The sequence below is a fragment of the Haemaphysalis longicornis genome, unplaced genomic scaffold (genome assembly GCF_048455015.1).
Source record: "Haemaphysalis longicornis isolate Haplotype H1 unplaced genomic scaffold, Haemaphysalis longicornis Haplotype H1 scaffold_267, whole genome shotgun sequence".
Classification (NCBI taxonomy): domain Eukaryota; kingdom Metazoa; phylum Arthropoda; class Arachnida; order Ixodida; family Ixodidae; genus Haemaphysalis; species Haemaphysalis longicornis.
Genome location: NW_027526324.1, coordinates 265,526 through 282,994, shown reverse-complemented (window position 1 = coordinate 282,994; position 17,469 = coordinate 265,526). Strand labels below are relative to the sequence as shown.

The following is a 17,469-nucleotide window of genomic DNA, read 5'->3' as shown; positions in this document are numbered from 1 at the left end:
TTTTCCTTGCTGTAAAATGATCTTCTGCTGCTTTACGCATTGTGTTCGTAAGTAAGGGTGGTTTGGCATCTTTCAGGTCGGTTTAGCGGAAGAGCAGGCTATCAACCCGTTTAATTTACTCTCTGCACTGCAACAGAAGTGCATAGCTTGTACCCATCTTGGTACGGAATATTGCTAGACTTACGTGATGCCCAGTATTGGTTGACAGTTCCCAGGCCACAACAAGCGTGCTCAGAGCAGCCGTGTTTCACTATCGGGGCGCTGTCATCAATGGTGCTCGCAAACGCTTGCCGGTTGCATGGGATAAAAGGGAGCAAGAAGGAGCATTCCTCTCACTTTATTGCCGTTGAATGCTCGTGTGTTTGATATTCCTCCTCACTTCCTTTACCCCCGCAACCAGCGAGCATCTGCAAGCACCGTTGATGATAACGCCCCGATAACGAAATATGCCTGCTCTGGGCACGGTCGCTGCGGCCTGGGAACTGTCAACCAACACTGTACATAGATACTACAAATCCCACTTCCAGCGGAGTCAGCCTGTTTTTCCATTTTCCCTATAATTTTGAATCATCCCAGTCGTTACGCACATTCCCCTCCAATGATTGATTGATTATGGGGTTTAACGCGCCGACGCTTCAAAGGCAATGAGGTGTGCCGTAGTGGAGCGCTCTGCATTAATTTTGCCCACCTGGGGGTTTTTAACATGCACAGAAATCTCGAACACACGGGCGTTTTTGCTTTTTGCCTCCACCAGAAAAGCGGCCGCCGTGGCCGGGAATCGAACCCGCGACCTCGTGCTTAGCAGCACAACGCTTTAGCCACTGAGTAGGGATGGGCGAATATAGATTTTGAGGTTCGAAGCGAATTCGAAGCGAATAGTGATTTGGTCGAATAATTTCGAATCGAATAGTTCGAATAGTACACATTGTAAATCACAAAGACAAATGAGCAACTTGTGACCTGACTAATGTACACAATTTTTTCTGATAATTAGAACTCACGTAGGCACAGCATTGTGTAAAACTATTACCAGTTGAACATTTATTGCAAAATCTTACACACAGCTTTCCTTTGCTGTATTCACAAGTTTTCATGAAGAAATGCCTGTTGCGCCACATGCTCTAGGTGCAGCAGTTTCCGCCGGCTGCTCATTCACAAGTTTAAGCGCCGCCTAGAAGCTCCGCTAAAAAAAGAAGTATTGTAGCCACTAGTATCCTCGGCCGTAGCCAAGCAAAGCGCAAGTGGCTGGCCGCCATTTTGAATAGGCTCGCTTAGTGCGGCGTACTGCCGCGCTGTGCGAGCCTATTCAAAATGGCGGCACGCCTATTCAAAATGGCGTCCTGTACAAGTCTGCTGGCTTGGTGCCGCTATGTTCGGAGCGGTGTCGTTTCAGTGCCGCCTTTTTTTTTTAACCTAAAGGGGCATTTCTTTTGAGTCCGACAAGTCGGATCCAACATGTCGGGTCCGACTTGTCGGTCCGACACGCGAGTTTGTGTCGGGCGGCCGTTTTCTTTTGCGTTCGGGTGCAGGACCCCGACAGCAGTGTCGGGCCAAACACGTCACTTGAATCGAATATTGTGATTGGTTCGTACGACCTCATAGTACTTTTTGTTTACGCTCAAACAGCTATTGTGGTCATTTGAGAAAATTTGAGTTTATTTCCCTCAGCATGGCGCGAATGTTGATCTCACTAGACTTAATCAGCCTGCAGCCGTAACGTCTATGTAGACGCAAGCGCATTGGAGAGCTTCCCATAAACCAGTGCATGTCCGGCGATGCTGCAGCTTGGCTCGGGCAGGGTCACTCTGGCTTGGTTTACGAAGCGGCGACGGCGCAAAATCTTCCCGTTTTTCCGAATCTCATGCGGCAAGACTGTTCTTTGAAGCATAATCGCTCTCCCAGCAATGTAACATGCGTCCACGTACGTAGCAGCGCTCTATGATTACGCAGAAACAAGCTCTCGACCGTTCAGCGCATCGCATTCTGATACGGTGCGCACGGGCTGTCTATTTGCGTCGTTGCGGCAAATGTTAGCGCTTCGTTCGTCAATTGCAATGAGCACAGGTATTTTAAATTCTGCGACGCAGGGTACAAAATTTTGGTATGGGAATATCGGCAGCATAGTTGTTACCTTAACATCATGTCCGCATCTCTTAAACACATATTTACGTACTCATTTTGCGATTACGCGCCTGTGGAACTACGATCAGCGATCGTATTTAGGAACTGGCAAAAACCGGAATAGTTCCACCGACCGTCGCCGCAGTGTTTTCTTTTTCTTTTTTTTTTTTAATGGCGATGCCGGCTTTGACCTGTGTTCTACAACGAGATTACCTTTTCTGGACGACTGTACGAAGGCTCCCATCCAGGTCAACAGTTTTACTAATAACTTCCACAGAAAACACAGCTAGGCACATTTAACGCTTTGCTGCATGCTTCAAGTACATTTGTTTACAGTTAATTATGCTGATTCCGACACTACAGATTTTGTTTGCAAATTAGCACAGGCTTAGAACCTGGTCCGGGGTTTGTAAAAGCAGGCGTCCGTACACGTCTGCATATGGTGGCCATATACCAGAACGCATGAGCGATTCATACAGCAGAATGGAAGTTTTTTTTTTTTTTTTATCCCTCACAAGAACAGGCCAGTCCCACCACCTGCACTTACTGGGGGTACCAGCCGTCTGGCCAAATTAATTTCAAAAAATCAGTTCCCATACTGCCTCCCACCCTCCCCGCTCCTTTCTTGCAGCCTGGGTTACTGCTTGTTCATCGGATTGGAGTGAATAGCTGACACTCTCCTCCTACTTCTAATGGTCCCCATGGTAGTGCCCTTGGTCTTTCCTTTAAATTTTCTGTAATGAATTATTTCCATTGTAAATGAGCCTAGACAGATTTCGCTATATGCTGGCAATTTCACTATTTCTTATAATACCCCCTCCTGGAGTCGTGTGGGCTACAGGGTTAAAACCGGATGACTGCAGTCTCCCTTCATATCATCAACAAAAAGAGTCCACTCACACTTTTTGACCCTTTTTCAGGAAAACTTGCCCGAAGCTCAGAAATGTACTAGTCTAGCTATTGTATAAACTAGCAACTTGAGCTGAAGTCACATATAAAAACCAATGTTTCCTCATCTTGTCATGAAGTCGGTTTTATAAAGCATAAACTCACCGATACTCCAGCAAAAGTTAGATTACTTTTGTACCCTACTTTAATTTGATAGAAACTTCAGTATGCCTGCACCGTCTCAGACCCCTATAGAGGAAATAATATCGAATTGGTTTAAAAGGCTCTAAGAAAGGCTGTTGACTTTATTTATTCTAAATATAATTGCACAAATTCTCTTTGTGAAGTCATATAAGCTTATGGGATTCGAATATTAGTCAAGGAGAAAGTTTTTGCATCTTACATTTGTTCACTGTTCAGAATTCTAACTATGGGCACACGGATTCTGTTAATGAGCTCATGCAAACTGGTGCGATTGAAACACAAGAGAAAAAAGAAATCTTAATGCCTTAAATTTTTTGCTGTTGTTATGCTACAAACTTGGCCTAGATACAAGACCACGACATACTTCAAAATAATATTCATCATTACCATTTTCATTCCTTCACCCGTTCTACACACCGGTTGAAATTTTTTTTTCCCACATGTATTATCGACTGGAAAAATACGCCTGAACATATGTCTTAATTAATTTGAATACATAGAAGCAAATGTTTAGTTTATCTTAACCTTTTGTTCTTTCTCATTGCTGCCACATGTTGTATCCTGAACTGCTGGTATCTATGATCTTGTTCACACCTTTATGCCCTTCCTTCTTGGGCCTCTGGTTCGCAGTACGCACTTCAATAAAAATTTTAAAAATTAGTGACAAGGGCAGCTGGAGGTGCTGAAGAAAAATTGGCTTCACAGTAATTGCAGAAGACTCACGGCAGAACACGACGTGTATACCCCACACAAAATAAAACTCGCCGATATAATTTTATTTCAAAACAAGACAGCTATGTACAAAAACAGATAGGCCCCAGAGATTTATAGATACATGAATTATTAAGCCTTAGTTATAAACAAAACTGGCTACGTTTTGTTAAGAGCAGTGATGCCTCAATGAGTTACCAAGATCTAGTTCATTTCCGTAATTTCCACTTATAACGCGGTCTTCTGTTTTGAAATGAAGCCTCTTTCGGCCAAAGTTAGGCAAGTAAAGGGACAACAAAATGAGTTCCTTTGTTTAATGCTACCAAATGTACTAAGTATTACAGAATTGAAACACGCAATGTTAAGTGAACAACACTACATACAACAATAAGTTAAGTTTATGCAGACTTTAAAAAAAAAAAAATAAGCACTAGATGACGCTAAACTGCAGCATGGTTTATTGACATTTCATCGATAGGCACACAACTCGTAATGATCAAGTAGTCCCATGCATGTTGAACCCTTCCATTTTGCACCATTCATATTTTTCTTCTCCTGGGTTCCTTAAATATAAATTGACACTTGAGCATCATCACATACACTATGTTCTTGCAATCAGTAAAAATTCTATGCACTCAACACCAATACAATGGCTTAGAGAGAGAGAGAGAGAATAACTTTAATGGAGACCAGCGATGTTAGCCGAGCCGTCGGGCTGGCTTGCTACGCTAAATGAGAGAAGAAAAACAAAAAAACAAACAAAATAAAACGTGAAGACGAAAAGATGTCTTTTGATGCGGCCAAAATTTTCAATGACAAAACTTTGTCCAGTTCTGTGCTCCGAAGAAACTCCAAAGGAGCTTTGATTGCACGTGCAGCCTGACTGGGACCCGACCATAAAGGCAAAAAGCAAAAATGCTCATGTCGAGATTTTGGCATATTTTAAAGATATTTAGGAGGTCAAAATAAATCCAGAGTACCGTATTTATTCGAATCTAGGCCGGCCCCGATTCTAAGCCGACCCCCGAAAGTCCGAAGGCGCGAAAAAAAAAAAAACTTACCTCGAATGTAGGCCGAACAAAAAGGCAGGGTCAGCGTTCACAAAAAGAAAACACGTTTATTGAACATGAAGATGCGGTGCTGGAACTCAATCAGTTTCTCTTCAAAATCACCGGGCAACTTCTGGGCGATCGTTGGAGGACGCAAAATCCTCTCCCGTTGCGTCCTCCAACGACGGACATTTTTTTCATCCACGCCGAAGTCCCGCCCGGCTTGAACGTTCGACGACAACTCCGCAGCTAAAACAACTTTTCTTTTAAAAGCGGCACTATAATGGCACCGCTTCTTTTTGCGCTATCAAAACCAAACGCCACACCGCACGCAGGCCACTGTCCCACAGAACAGGGTCCGCAAAATTCAAAATGGCGGCCTATGGCCCTTAACATGGAGGAAAGAATACTCAGGAGAGGCCCCTAGCACCCCAATGCATTGCGAAAAGTGTGGAGGAAGTTACGTCATTTTTCTTGAGCCCATGGACAATGTTGCTTACTTGTTTACAACTGCGGCGGCCAAATTTTGGCAAATTGAACGGACAAATTATTAAGGCGCTTAGTATGTCGCTGCCTCGCTACGCTTGCAAACCAGCGCAGTCGCTACGACAAACGTTTTTAAATTAGGCCAGTTTGAAAACTCTGCCGTCGGAGGCGTCTGCGTTCGCCATCCCGTGAGCATGTTGCTATGACGACGACAAACGCTACTTTGCCAGGCTTAAGAGCTCAAAAATCGTCCTTCTATCTCAAAAACGAAGGCCGTTTTTCGATTGAAACTTTGGGTGAAGGTTAGAATGGGCAAATTGAAGGCGAAATCAACAGCTTAGAACATGATATCGCACCGAGGAATTAGCGACGAAGGTGTTTTCGCTTCGAAGCGGGAGGGCAGGGCGACGCCATGTTAGTCAAATCAAACCGGAGACAGCAAAGGATGATGGGATAGAGTGCTGGGCTCCATGGGCTCAAGTCATGGCGGGACTCGGCTTCACAAATGTGACGTCAGGGCCTCTCCTAACCTTTTCTTTCCTCCATGGCCCTTAAGTGGCTACTGGCTCGTCTAGTAATGGCTACAATACTTTCTTTTCTGGGTGGCGCTAGCTGCGCGCCACTTTACTTGGAAATTGGCGCGTATTTCAAAATCCTCGAATCTAAGCCGACCCTGGAGTTTGATATATCAGTATTTCAAAAAAACTATCGGCTTAGATTCGAATAAATACGGTACTTTAATACGGCGCGCCTCATGCTGCCTGCACGGCAGAATGCAACTGTGGATATGGTGTCGGGGCCGTCGTGTAGGTAGCATTGCTGCACGGCCAAAAGCCCAGTGCATACACCCTATTGCTGAACTCCCGAAGACACCAAGTGGTGCAAGGGTCGGATATCAAACAAACATTTTTAAAGGTTGGCATAAAACCGGTGGACAAAGATGCATTGCGTTTCCTGTGGTTTCAAGCAATACCAAAACCGGGTGTACCACTTTCACCAGTTTTGACTTGCTGTATGACCCGCATCCCTTTCAGAGTGATGGCTAACCCATTTCTACTTCCCGAAATGCTTCAACACCACTTAAACAAAGAGCAGTACCCTCAAACTGTGAGACATACACGGATGACGTGCTCACAGGAGCTGGAAGCGAGAAAGCTGCCGTGAAGCTGTACAAAAATGCCACTGAAATGTTTGAAGCAGTAAAATGCTATTCCAGTGATTTCAACGTGACTCCCGGGCTACCATGCATCTCGGTTATTTGTCGGGTGTGCTGAAGGTTTTGCGACGTACGTGGGACCCGTGTGCCGACCACTTAACATTCTCTCTATGTATGGATTGTTTTCATGGCATAGAACCATTCACAAATTGGCCCATGCTACAAACAACGGCGTGGATATATGACCCACTAGGGCGCAACGTGAAAACTTGGAAGTGTTGGTAAGCATGTTGAACCCTAGCGTAAACGACATGACAAAGCAGCGCTTCGTGTGTCCTGTTGCTATCGTACTGCGTCTTGTCATTTGCACTGAAGTTCAACATGAACCACTGGGAAGGGAGGGGGAGGGGGGGGCTTTCTTTTTTCATTGTCCATGCCAAGGTCCTGTTCCCCGAAGTGTGGCGTAAAAACATCGACTTCAACACGCTACCTACCAACAGCACGGCGGCCTGGAAGGTAGCTAGACGGACTCCCTATCTCCCTGAGGTTCAAGTACCCCGGTACTACAGGTCGCAAACAAATGGAGGGAGGACGGACCGACTGCTTTCACATTTCAGCTGATACCCGTCCAATGCCATATGAGGCAGTTGCCTACCTCACCCTGGAGGGTGAAAACGGTACAAGATCGACAACTCTGGTAAGCAAACAAAGGGTTGCACCAGGCAAGGAAATTACACTGGTGAGACTGGAACTGATGGCATGCCTGCTTGCTGGTCGATTGTGTGGCTATATTTTGGAAGCCCTCAAGCAACAGCCATTAAACATCTACCTACGGACAGATTCAACAACAGCACTCTATTGGATTCATGAAGATGTTGGCCGCTGGAAGCAGTTCACACGCAACTGAGTCACTAAAATTCAACGCCTCGCGAACAAGTGCGTATGTAGACATTATCCGGGAAGAGAAAATCTAGCTCGCGACATCCCAGCCATGCAGCTGGCCAAAAACGCCCTGTAGCGGAGCAAAGCACTGTGGATTTGTCCCGCATGCATATTGGGAATGAGTGGTTCCGAAAGCGATATACGATGAAATCGAACTAGGGGAAAGGAAGAAAACAAGATCATTGCCAGCGGCAGCATCGCCACCTACTGAGTCGGGCGTGATCGATCTGGAACACTACGGCAAAATCTTAAAGCTAATCAGAGTCACAGCTCGCGTTTTTCAGTTCATTGCTAGAACCAAACAACAAAGCAGCAAATTGGGACCCCTCATATCCGATGAGCTTAATCAAGCTGAACGATACTGGATATGTTGGGAGCAAAAAGGGATTCTCAAAAGAAGTCACGTGTGCCGCCCACGGAACACGAATTACCCCCAACTCCGCTTTAAGAATGTTCACTGATGATTGACAGTGCTGGCATTTTAAGAGTTCAGGGAAGACCACAACATAGCCAACTTTGGTGTGGCTTAAAGCAAACAACTATAACAAAAGCGTAAATGGGCATTTGAAAAGGTTTATGATAGAAACCATTTTGTGAACCCGGTGTGTAAGCACTACTCACAGGAATATGTCATGACTGCATGATTACATTACAATAACCATGTGCTTCATTAGTAAAGGTACTTTTTCGGATAGTGGTGCATGGAAGCTTTACCTAGCGCATATATGCGGCATACGTAAACAAGCAACAGCTGCAAGTGAAATGACCACGAAAACTAGTCCCAAACGGAAACAGCATCTCGCATGAAGCACACATCACGTAACCAGGCAGTGCTGAACGCGAAAAAAAAAGCGCAGCCTGGACACACACTGCAGTTGCTGCACAAAGTACACTTGCCACCACATCACGCGGCCACTAGAATAGGCGAACTAGCGGAGCACTCGCGACGCTGGTTTGGGAACGCCGCAGTCCACCAGCGGCACTAAAGCGCTGGGAACACCCTCACATTTCAAAACGCACAAACACCGCCACACATCGCTACCAACTGCGCAGATATACAACGGGAAAGTTATGTAAAAGGTGCACCCCTCGGATGCGATGTGTTTCTTGCAGTATCGGAGCTATCGGCGCCGCAGCTTCACAGACACACATTCAACTCCGGGAGAACTGCGACGCACCACACACGGCTGATCGCGAGAGCCGAACTTCGACACATCAAACAGATAACAGCACGGCGTACACACTTGATATGAAAAACTTGCACTGTACACAAGCGCTGACCGCCACTGCGCGTTGCTTTCACTCAGTGACCATATTTTGAACGTTATCGATGATCCAAGCGCGGAGACAGACCTTGACAGCTCGGAGCGCGCGAGAGCGGGGCCACGATGAATTTGGACTTATCAATCGTCTTGCGCTAGCGATGAGCGCGACGAGCGTATCTCTACACACTTGATAGAGAACGAAAACACGGCGCACCACTCTGCAGACGCTGGTACTGGTGCCTTTTCTGCCTCGGCTCCACACAAAGCGCGAACATTTGAAATAGACGAACGATAAACGCGTATCGCAGTACCGACTCAGGACCGGGGTGGTCTGTCGTAACTTCTGCAAGTCGTTGTCATTTTTGATATCACAATCAAGTTGTGCGACGTACACCGTCCCCGCAGCTCGCCGCCGCCATGTTGCCGAAGGCCGATGGGCGGAGCCAACTCCAGCCGGACGGCCCAGCCGGACGGCTCTAGCCGGACAATTCGCTCGCCGAGCGAATTCGACCTCGGCGTCCAACTTGGCCCGACAGGGCCCCCCCGACAGAGCACGACAGGCCCAGCCAGACCATGTTGTGCTCTGTCGGACTCAAAAGAAAACGGGCTTAAAGTGTGCTGGCGGCCGAGAGCTTCGTCGAACCTCTAGGCAAGGCAGCAACTCGGCAGTGCCGGCACTGATAATAGAAATGATCGCGTCGGTGGGTCTTGAGCCAAGCCTGGGGTAACTCTCGGAAAGCTTGACCGAAAAGCTTGGCTCTTAGCTGCCTATTCGGGAGCATCGAATAGTTCGAAAATATCGAATACCTGCATTCGGATCGAAGCGAATAACGAATAGAGAGCTATTCGATCGAATATTCGACAATACCGAATATTCGCCCATCCCTACCACTGAGCCACCGCGGCAGGTCGCATTCCCCTCCCAGTGGTGCTCTATAGAGCAGCACCAGCCGTGCACCACCACGCACCTTCTCCATGCGCAGCCGCATGGGCCGGGGGTTGTCGGCAGTCACCCGGTCGGCCATCTGCTGCCCCAGCTCAAAGGCCTCCTGGCGAGTCCGGCCTTCCAGCAGAACAAACAGGCTGCGCACAGGCACGATAGACACACGACAATTGGTATACACACGCTTGTGCCCACAGTGCCCCAGTGCCGTCATCAAAAGCAACCAACGCTGCGAGAATGCAACCATCTGCCCGATCCAGGCGTCATCATTGTAATTTGACCTCGCATAGCCACCATTCTACCAAAGGAACCCTTCTTTCTGTGTTATTCTCTACCCCATGCGGATGCCAAGCAGTACAAGATATAGGATGCGATTTGAAGCATATACAGTGGAACCCTGATGATACGTTCCCTGGTCTTAAGACGACCCGCTTCTTACAATGGATCACCGTGGTCCTAGCAAACTTCCCACAGAAGCAATGCATTACAAACCCCGGTTAAACAATGTTAGGGTGCATGTGGTCTGCTTCATACGACGGACCCTGGTGCGGATAAACCGGTGTTTTACCCATTTTTTACACCACTTTGGCGCCTCGTCTCGACCTTTCTTTATTCTGCACCCCCGTTTGACGCTGCTTGATGTCCAAATGTCCACAGGCGGACCTGACCACTCGCTGAACAGACACAAGCAAGCAGGCAGGTACTGCTGGACGGGAGTTACCCTTCGACGGCCCCACGCGGCATCACAATGCAAATGCGCCAACCACGAGAAGTCAAAGTCCAGGTGGCAGGTGGACCGCAAATTTGAAGCTCCCATCAAGCCGATGAATGTAAAAACACATACGACGCAACTCCATGGCGGTGATCGAACACCCGCTTTCCCCGCCCAATCAAGCCAAGTTCCTTTTTTTTTTCATGACACTCTCTCTCCCCCTCTCTCTGCTGTCTGCTTGTCAGTGTCTTTCAAAGCCGCATTTTCACTCCATTCCTTTCTTTGCTGCCTTTTTTTTCCATGGTGCTTGGCCTTGGCAGTTTCACCCTCTCGCCTTTTCCCCTCTCAATTTGCTCGGCCGCGTCGGCCTTCCCAGCTTTATCGTGCGCACGAGGCATTGCGCTGGTGGGCTAGCGCATGCACCGTGGAGGGGAGGGGGGCACAAAATAGGCATTTCTTTTTTTAAAAAAACTTGGGATTTTAGCTTCACACGGTCTCTAAAAGTTGTATTATCAAGGTTCCACTGTATTGCCGTTACGTGACGTTACATAAGCAATGGCACCAAGCACCTCCAACTGCTACCTCCCACAGGCACCTTCTTCCTTGTAGCCGAGTCAGTAGCATATCCTGCTGGTGATTCCCACTTGGTCCTAGACTCAATTCCAGCCAGGGGTTGATCCTGCACCAGTGCCTCTAAACACTGCGCCTAGTTTGTGCGTTGCCAAAACTACACGATCTGCAATGTCACTTCCCTCCTGGAAACGAGTGTACAACAGACACCTGGCCTCCGCTGCACGTAAACAGTGGCTCAAAAAAACAACACAGGACGACCACGGTATCGCCGCAGTGTCATTACAATGTGACATCCATCACTTGCTGCAATTAATTTACTATTGACTCAAAAAGTCTGCAGGACACGGCTGCTGCTCTGAGACAACGTTTCAGTCGTGTGCTTCCAAGTCATGCATCCCGTCCGAGACCACCCCCATCCAATGCGCAGGAGACACTTGGTTGTAAGGCAGTGGAGAAATACAGATTTGACAGCTGAAACCGTGGCCTGCAGACTTTTGTCACTGACTGTACATGCTTCCTTTCAACAGGTATTTCTAGCTAGCTGATGACATTAGTTGACATTTATGACATTTACTTGCTTACTGATAACGGTTACTGATTACTGTTGACCAAGTAACATTTAACACATATCCTAATAGTAACACCAAACTCTCATTCACAGCCAGTTCAAAACGATGTCCTAGCTTCGCATTACGAGAAATTTGCACAGTATCAATTTTCAATGCGGTCAGGACATTCCTATTCAAAACATACAGAAGTACCACTAAGACAGGCTTGTTTTTTGCTGTGCCCCTAAAAGAGCTACATGCCCCGTATCTTCTTATCTCCCAAGTTATCATACTCATACAGGCAGTCTAGATGCAGATAACCAATTCCGGGCAGTTGCAAACTGCAATCAGTCACCGCTGGAGTCACCGCTGAATAAAGCAGAAACCCAGTTTACCAATGACTGCCTTCCCTTCAAGACATCCAAGAGAATTGGTTAGCATATCTTGGCCCCAGTCAATGAGCAGCAATTGTTTTCTGATCACGAATGCCGTCTTCATTCAACCGACATCCTCTACAAGTGGCATTGCAGGGTGAACCAGACACAATAGGGCTGAATTAGTTCAATTTTTTTCCTGCAGCCCTGCTTTGCTTTGACCAGCTACGTTCGGTCTCACTTCGACCAGGAATGCCATCAGCCGCCTTCCACTTCATCTGATCTGAAATCACCCACCCGTAAGATCTTTGCACCAGAAAAAAGTCTCATGGAGTTAAGAAGGAGTTAATTTCGGGGCTGTTGAGGCGACAGAAAGATTAGAATGCTAGTGGATGAAAAGAAGAGAGGGGAACATTGCCTAGGACAGCTACCAGCTGCAACAGAAAAAATAGGTATTTTGTGCCTAATAAGTATTTTGAGCCTTCCCTAAGAGCAGGGCTAGTATTAAAGGAGCCATGAAGACAAAATACAAGTTTGGTTCATTAGAAAGGCTGCTTTGTCGTGATAAAAATGATACAGATTTCATCGCGAACTTCCAAAAAATAACGGAGATATTAAAGAAAACGTGTGGAGCTGGGGCGACTCGCCAGCCAGTTTCCAGCAACTTTTCTATGACGTCACAGAATCTTGTTTGGGCGATTGACGGCGGCCGAACTAATCAATCGCCAGGACACATGACTGGACGATTGTAGTGGGGCTGCTAGTTCCGTTTGATTGAATCACTCGAATGCTAACGTGCACCTAACCCACTGAAAATTACGTTTTTAGTGCTGACCCATATGACGTCACTCGCGCCGATAACACGTCACTGTGGTGCGAAATGTGAAAGTTCTTAAGTATTTCTCTCGTTTTTATCGGTTAAAAAACGTCTTTTGTGGCCGGAATGGAGCTGAGTGACGTACTAAAGCCTAACTCTTTAAAGTTAAACAAAGTTGTATTTTCTCTTCATGGACCGAGGAGTATAAAACTTAGGTACAGTGTAGACCATTTATAACGTAACCGCTTATAGTGCGGGACCGGATATAACGCGGGTTTTTGTGACCACCGGTTCACCTCCCATAGAACTCAATGCATAAGCATACCGCTTAGGATGCGGTTGGCCGAAGCACAATACCGTTTATAGTGCGGTTTTCTGGCGGGGCTGCTGATCGACCGGCGCAGCTGGGACATTTTATGGTAGCAAAAGAAAAAAAAGGGACGAAATCGGCCATCTGACGCAGTGCGCACCCCTTGCTCTCCTCTAACTTCGACACACAACAAAAGAATAGGCACCCTTTCCCGCGTACGTGATAACCACAAATGACCTTGCTTGACGCATCTCGGAAGATAGCAACCCCCGTCCCCGTCCGCGCGCGGCAAGTTGCTTCTACAGTTGAACCCCTTTATAAGAGACACGTACCGGGGAGCAGTTTCTGTCTCTTATACGAGATGTCTCTTATAAGCAGGGTACCATGTTTTCACTTACTAATCAGACCCTAGTTCAATGTGGGCACCGTATAACTAAAATAAGCTCAAAAGAACGCTACAGCATGTTTCAGAACATTCATTCTAATTTATGTTTGGCCCCCAGAATTTGTGAAACAGTTCTGAATCTGTGTGCTTCATGACTATTTGCACTGTTTTTTACAACCGATTCTGCAAGCTTTTTTTCCTTTCTCTGTTTGTGGACGATGAATCGTAGATGTTGAGTTCACAAGCCTGATGAATAGCCAGAGCGCACAGCTTCTTCCGCTGTGTGCTCAGGCTATTCATTACGCTTGCAGGACTCAACGTCTGCAGTGCTTCTTGATTGGGAGCTACGCGAGTGGGAGAGCCCACATGTGCGATCGTGCTCCATCCAATGGATGGCAGTAGGCTTCAATCACTTCTGTAAGTTGCATTTCCATTGGCAGGGCTTCTCATCGTCATTTCATAGCTGACTGAACCACTTTGTGTTTGCTGAAGTTATAATAAATAGCGATTGCAGGCGTCTGTCGTCCACCTGTGTTGCCACAATAGAAGCAACTGCAATTAGTGACTGGTGGCACTGCATCTGAAGTTAAAATGTCTGCTACAAGCGAGATTATTGATTAAACTTCAAGGATGACTTGTCTCTTATAACCAATCTTCTACATCCACTGTCTGTTATAAAAGAGGTCGATTTAATGGGAAAGATAGGGCAGCCAATGTGGGTGAATAGTGCCTCTTATACCCATTTGTCTCTTACATCAGTGTCTCTTATAACGAGGTTCAGCTGTATTAAACGTTAACCGCATGGCCCGTTTTCGCACACGATTCGGGCGAAAACGGCGTTGCGCGTGCGTTTTTTTCACGCTCGTGTCGACGATTTTGCGCTCGCGGTGGCTTCTTCGCGTGACAGTGCATGGCAGTGGGAGGAGTCTGACGACTTGCACCAATGGGGAGACGCGCACATAATGGTGGGAGATCCGAAACGCTCCGACCAGGCGGCTGGCCGCGCCAGAGATGTTTAGGCCTACCACCGCGGTGTTTTTTGATGGGCGTTTTCACAAGCAACGTGGATGGCAGTTTATATTCCTCTTTTCGCCAGTATTATCAGCTCTTTTCTTGCGTGAGCATCCTCGCTTGCGCCTCGTGCGGCATTTCAGCGAGCAGTTAAAAGCGGTCGCTGGAGCTGCCCGCACCACTTCACGGCCACAGCCGACGCCATGTTGCCGCCTATTACTGCGCCGCACTGGCCGCACACCACACCAGTTGTAACTGGGCCAGCGTCGCTGCGCCTGCGGCGGACACTGCATGTTTTCGCGAGAAGAAATCGTTCCATGCGGTTCACGCTTTAGAATGTTGTGCAGATAAGCCACCGCTCTTTTCTTTCCGACCAAGCGATCCGCGCGAAGCTGAGTGCGTTGCGCTAATAAGCAGCCGCCTTCGGCATCGTGAATACAAGGTGGGGTAATAAAAAAAAAAACTTCCGTTGGCGTTTTTATCACGTACCGCGGTATCTCTTCATAGACGCTAAAAACGCAGCCACGATCCTCCAAAACACAAACACAACAGAAGTTGGAGCCGTGCTCGCTGTTTGTAAGACCGCGCTCGCAATGTGTAAGCTGATTTGATAAAAAAAATACGATATAAACACCAGGCCTTCGCTTTTAAGTGCCGCGCGTATGAGTGATGATAAATAAAGGCTGACTTGAGAGGTAGGTTGCGGTTTTGTTGGATTCGCGCATGTTTTGGTTATAATGCGGTACCGCTTATAGTGCGGATTTTTGCGGCTCCCGCGACATACGTTATAAGCGGTCTACACTGTATATTAGTTCTTTTTTTTTGGCAAGATGACACGTCATCACTCCCAACCAAGCGGATACCATTAGCAACCACCACCATCATCATCATCATCATCATCATCATCATCATCATCATCACCACCACCCCCTTCATGACACAAGCCGAGCCCCTCTCCCACCTGTCGGTGTCCCCGTAGATGACCCGGGCCCCCGGGACGGTGCTCTCGACCGTGCGGATGGCCCTCTCCAGGGCCTCCCGACCCTTGCTCACCACGCTGTCCGCCACCTGCACACGCAAGGCACACCCAGGCCCTCTCAACCTCGATGGTAGAGACAGGCACCAAATCAAGAGCACAACACACTGCAACTTGTGTCTCCGACTGCCAGCGAGTCAGGGGCACATTAGGTCGTAGCATCAAGTGCCACAGCCACTGCTGCTACACAGAGCGGCATGCAAGTAGCTCTCGGATGGTTGGAACGAAATCCTCTAGACCACTGCCAACCACCAGTCATCATGGGCAGTATCGGGGCAGTGCTGCTTGTGTGTTATGAAGGAATGAATGAATGAATGACTGAATGACTGAGTGAGTGAGCAAGTGAGTGAATGAATGAAGGAATGAGTGAGTGATTGAACAAACACGCACACACAGACAGCCGTGCACGTCCCCCCCCCCCCCCCCCCCCCCCCCCTTCGGGCCATCATGTTTGTAGGAACCTCACGCAGTATTACTGCACTAAAACTGCTTTTGTCCCCCTTGAGTGTTGCAACAAAATTGCAAATGTCGAAGGAACAGTGCCTAAAATTTGGAAATGCAGTTATGCAGCACCACCTGGTCCCCACAAGGGATTTGCAGTAACTCACAGCAAAGCGGACCACTGCCACGCATTTCTACATCTCACCAAATAGCAGTGCTGATAAGGTGATAACGTGACACATCGCCTGCTTGCATCAGGCAAATTACTGCATTTATTCGATTATAGGGCGGTCACGATTATAAGGAGAGCGTGCAGTTTGGAGAGTAAAAAAAAAGTCACCTCTCTCTCTCTTTCTCTCTCTCTCTCTCACGCACACACACACATACTGAGCTTCGAATATAAGGTGGGGTTTGATTTTGAAACTACCGATTTTAGAGGGAGAGAAAAAAAAAAAAAAAAAAAAAAAAAACTCGCCTTATTTTCAAATAAATACGGTATTTGGCCAAACCCTTTCGCTAGGCGAACGTAAACACAAGCTGGGTCCTGCGAAACCCGGACACAGCCCAGCGACGCTGCTCACCTCAACGCAGGGCATGCGTCCCGAGAAGCCCGCGGCTGTGTAGCCGTACGTCACGTTGGCCAGCAGCTTTAGGCCGAGCTGCTGGGCTTCCAGCACCCGACGCAGGGCCTGCACATCATGGAGAGGCGGGGAGCTCGCTTCAATCATGGCAGCCCAACATGCTGGCAAGCTGGAAAACATTCACACAATCGCCCCCCTCAAGACGACACACCGTTAAGGGGGCAGTGGGCCTTAAAAATTTTTTTATTTTTTTTAGAAGTAAACTCTGTTAAACATGCCAATCCTGGTGCTTTTTTCCCACTGATTTCAAATGTGCCACTATTTCTTGAGTCAGACAATTAGTTACCAAGATAATTAGAGATAATTGGCCATTTTTGGAGGAACAATCAACCAATCAGTGTTAGTCATAAAACTGTAATCTTTGTGTTCTCCAATACTATATCAACCCTGGTGAATGCAATAAGAGAAACAGTTTTTTGATGCACCGCTTGAAACTAATTGTTCAGCTCATTAAACTTTGGTGGCACCATTGGCAAGGAACCATTTTGAATGCCCATCTCAAACACCAAAGTTTAATGAGCTGCAAAATTAGTTTCAAGTGGTGCATCAAAAAACTGTTTCTCTTATTGCACTCACCAGGGTTCATAGTATTGGAAAATATAAACATTACAGTTTTATGACTACCACTGTTTGGTTGATTGTTCCTCCAAAAATGGCTAATCATATCTAATTATCTTGGCAACTAATTGACTCACTCAAAAAAATAGTGGCATATTTGAAATCAGCGTAAAAAAGGCAGCAATACTGACAAGTTTCACACGATTCACTTGAAATTAAAATAAATATTTCTAAGAGCCATGTTCCCTTGGTCGTGTCTGTGACGGCGTATTCGGCCCGCTGTGTTTGCCCCCAAATC

General features: G+C 47.1%; 1 protein-coding gene across 1 annotated transcript in view; it reads right to left on the bottom strand.

The window, feature by feature from the left end:
• Positions 1–17,469, bottom strand: part of LOC144172902 (uncharacterized) — a 121,951-nt gene that overhangs the window by 13,032 nt on the left and 91,450 nt on the right. The window contains 3 exon segments of the mRNA XM_077701494.1: positions 9,791–9,905; positions 15,457–15,563; positions 16,554–16,661. Coding sequence (XP_077557620.1) covers positions 9,791–9,905; positions 15,457–15,563; positions 16,554–16,661 — 330 coding nt within the window.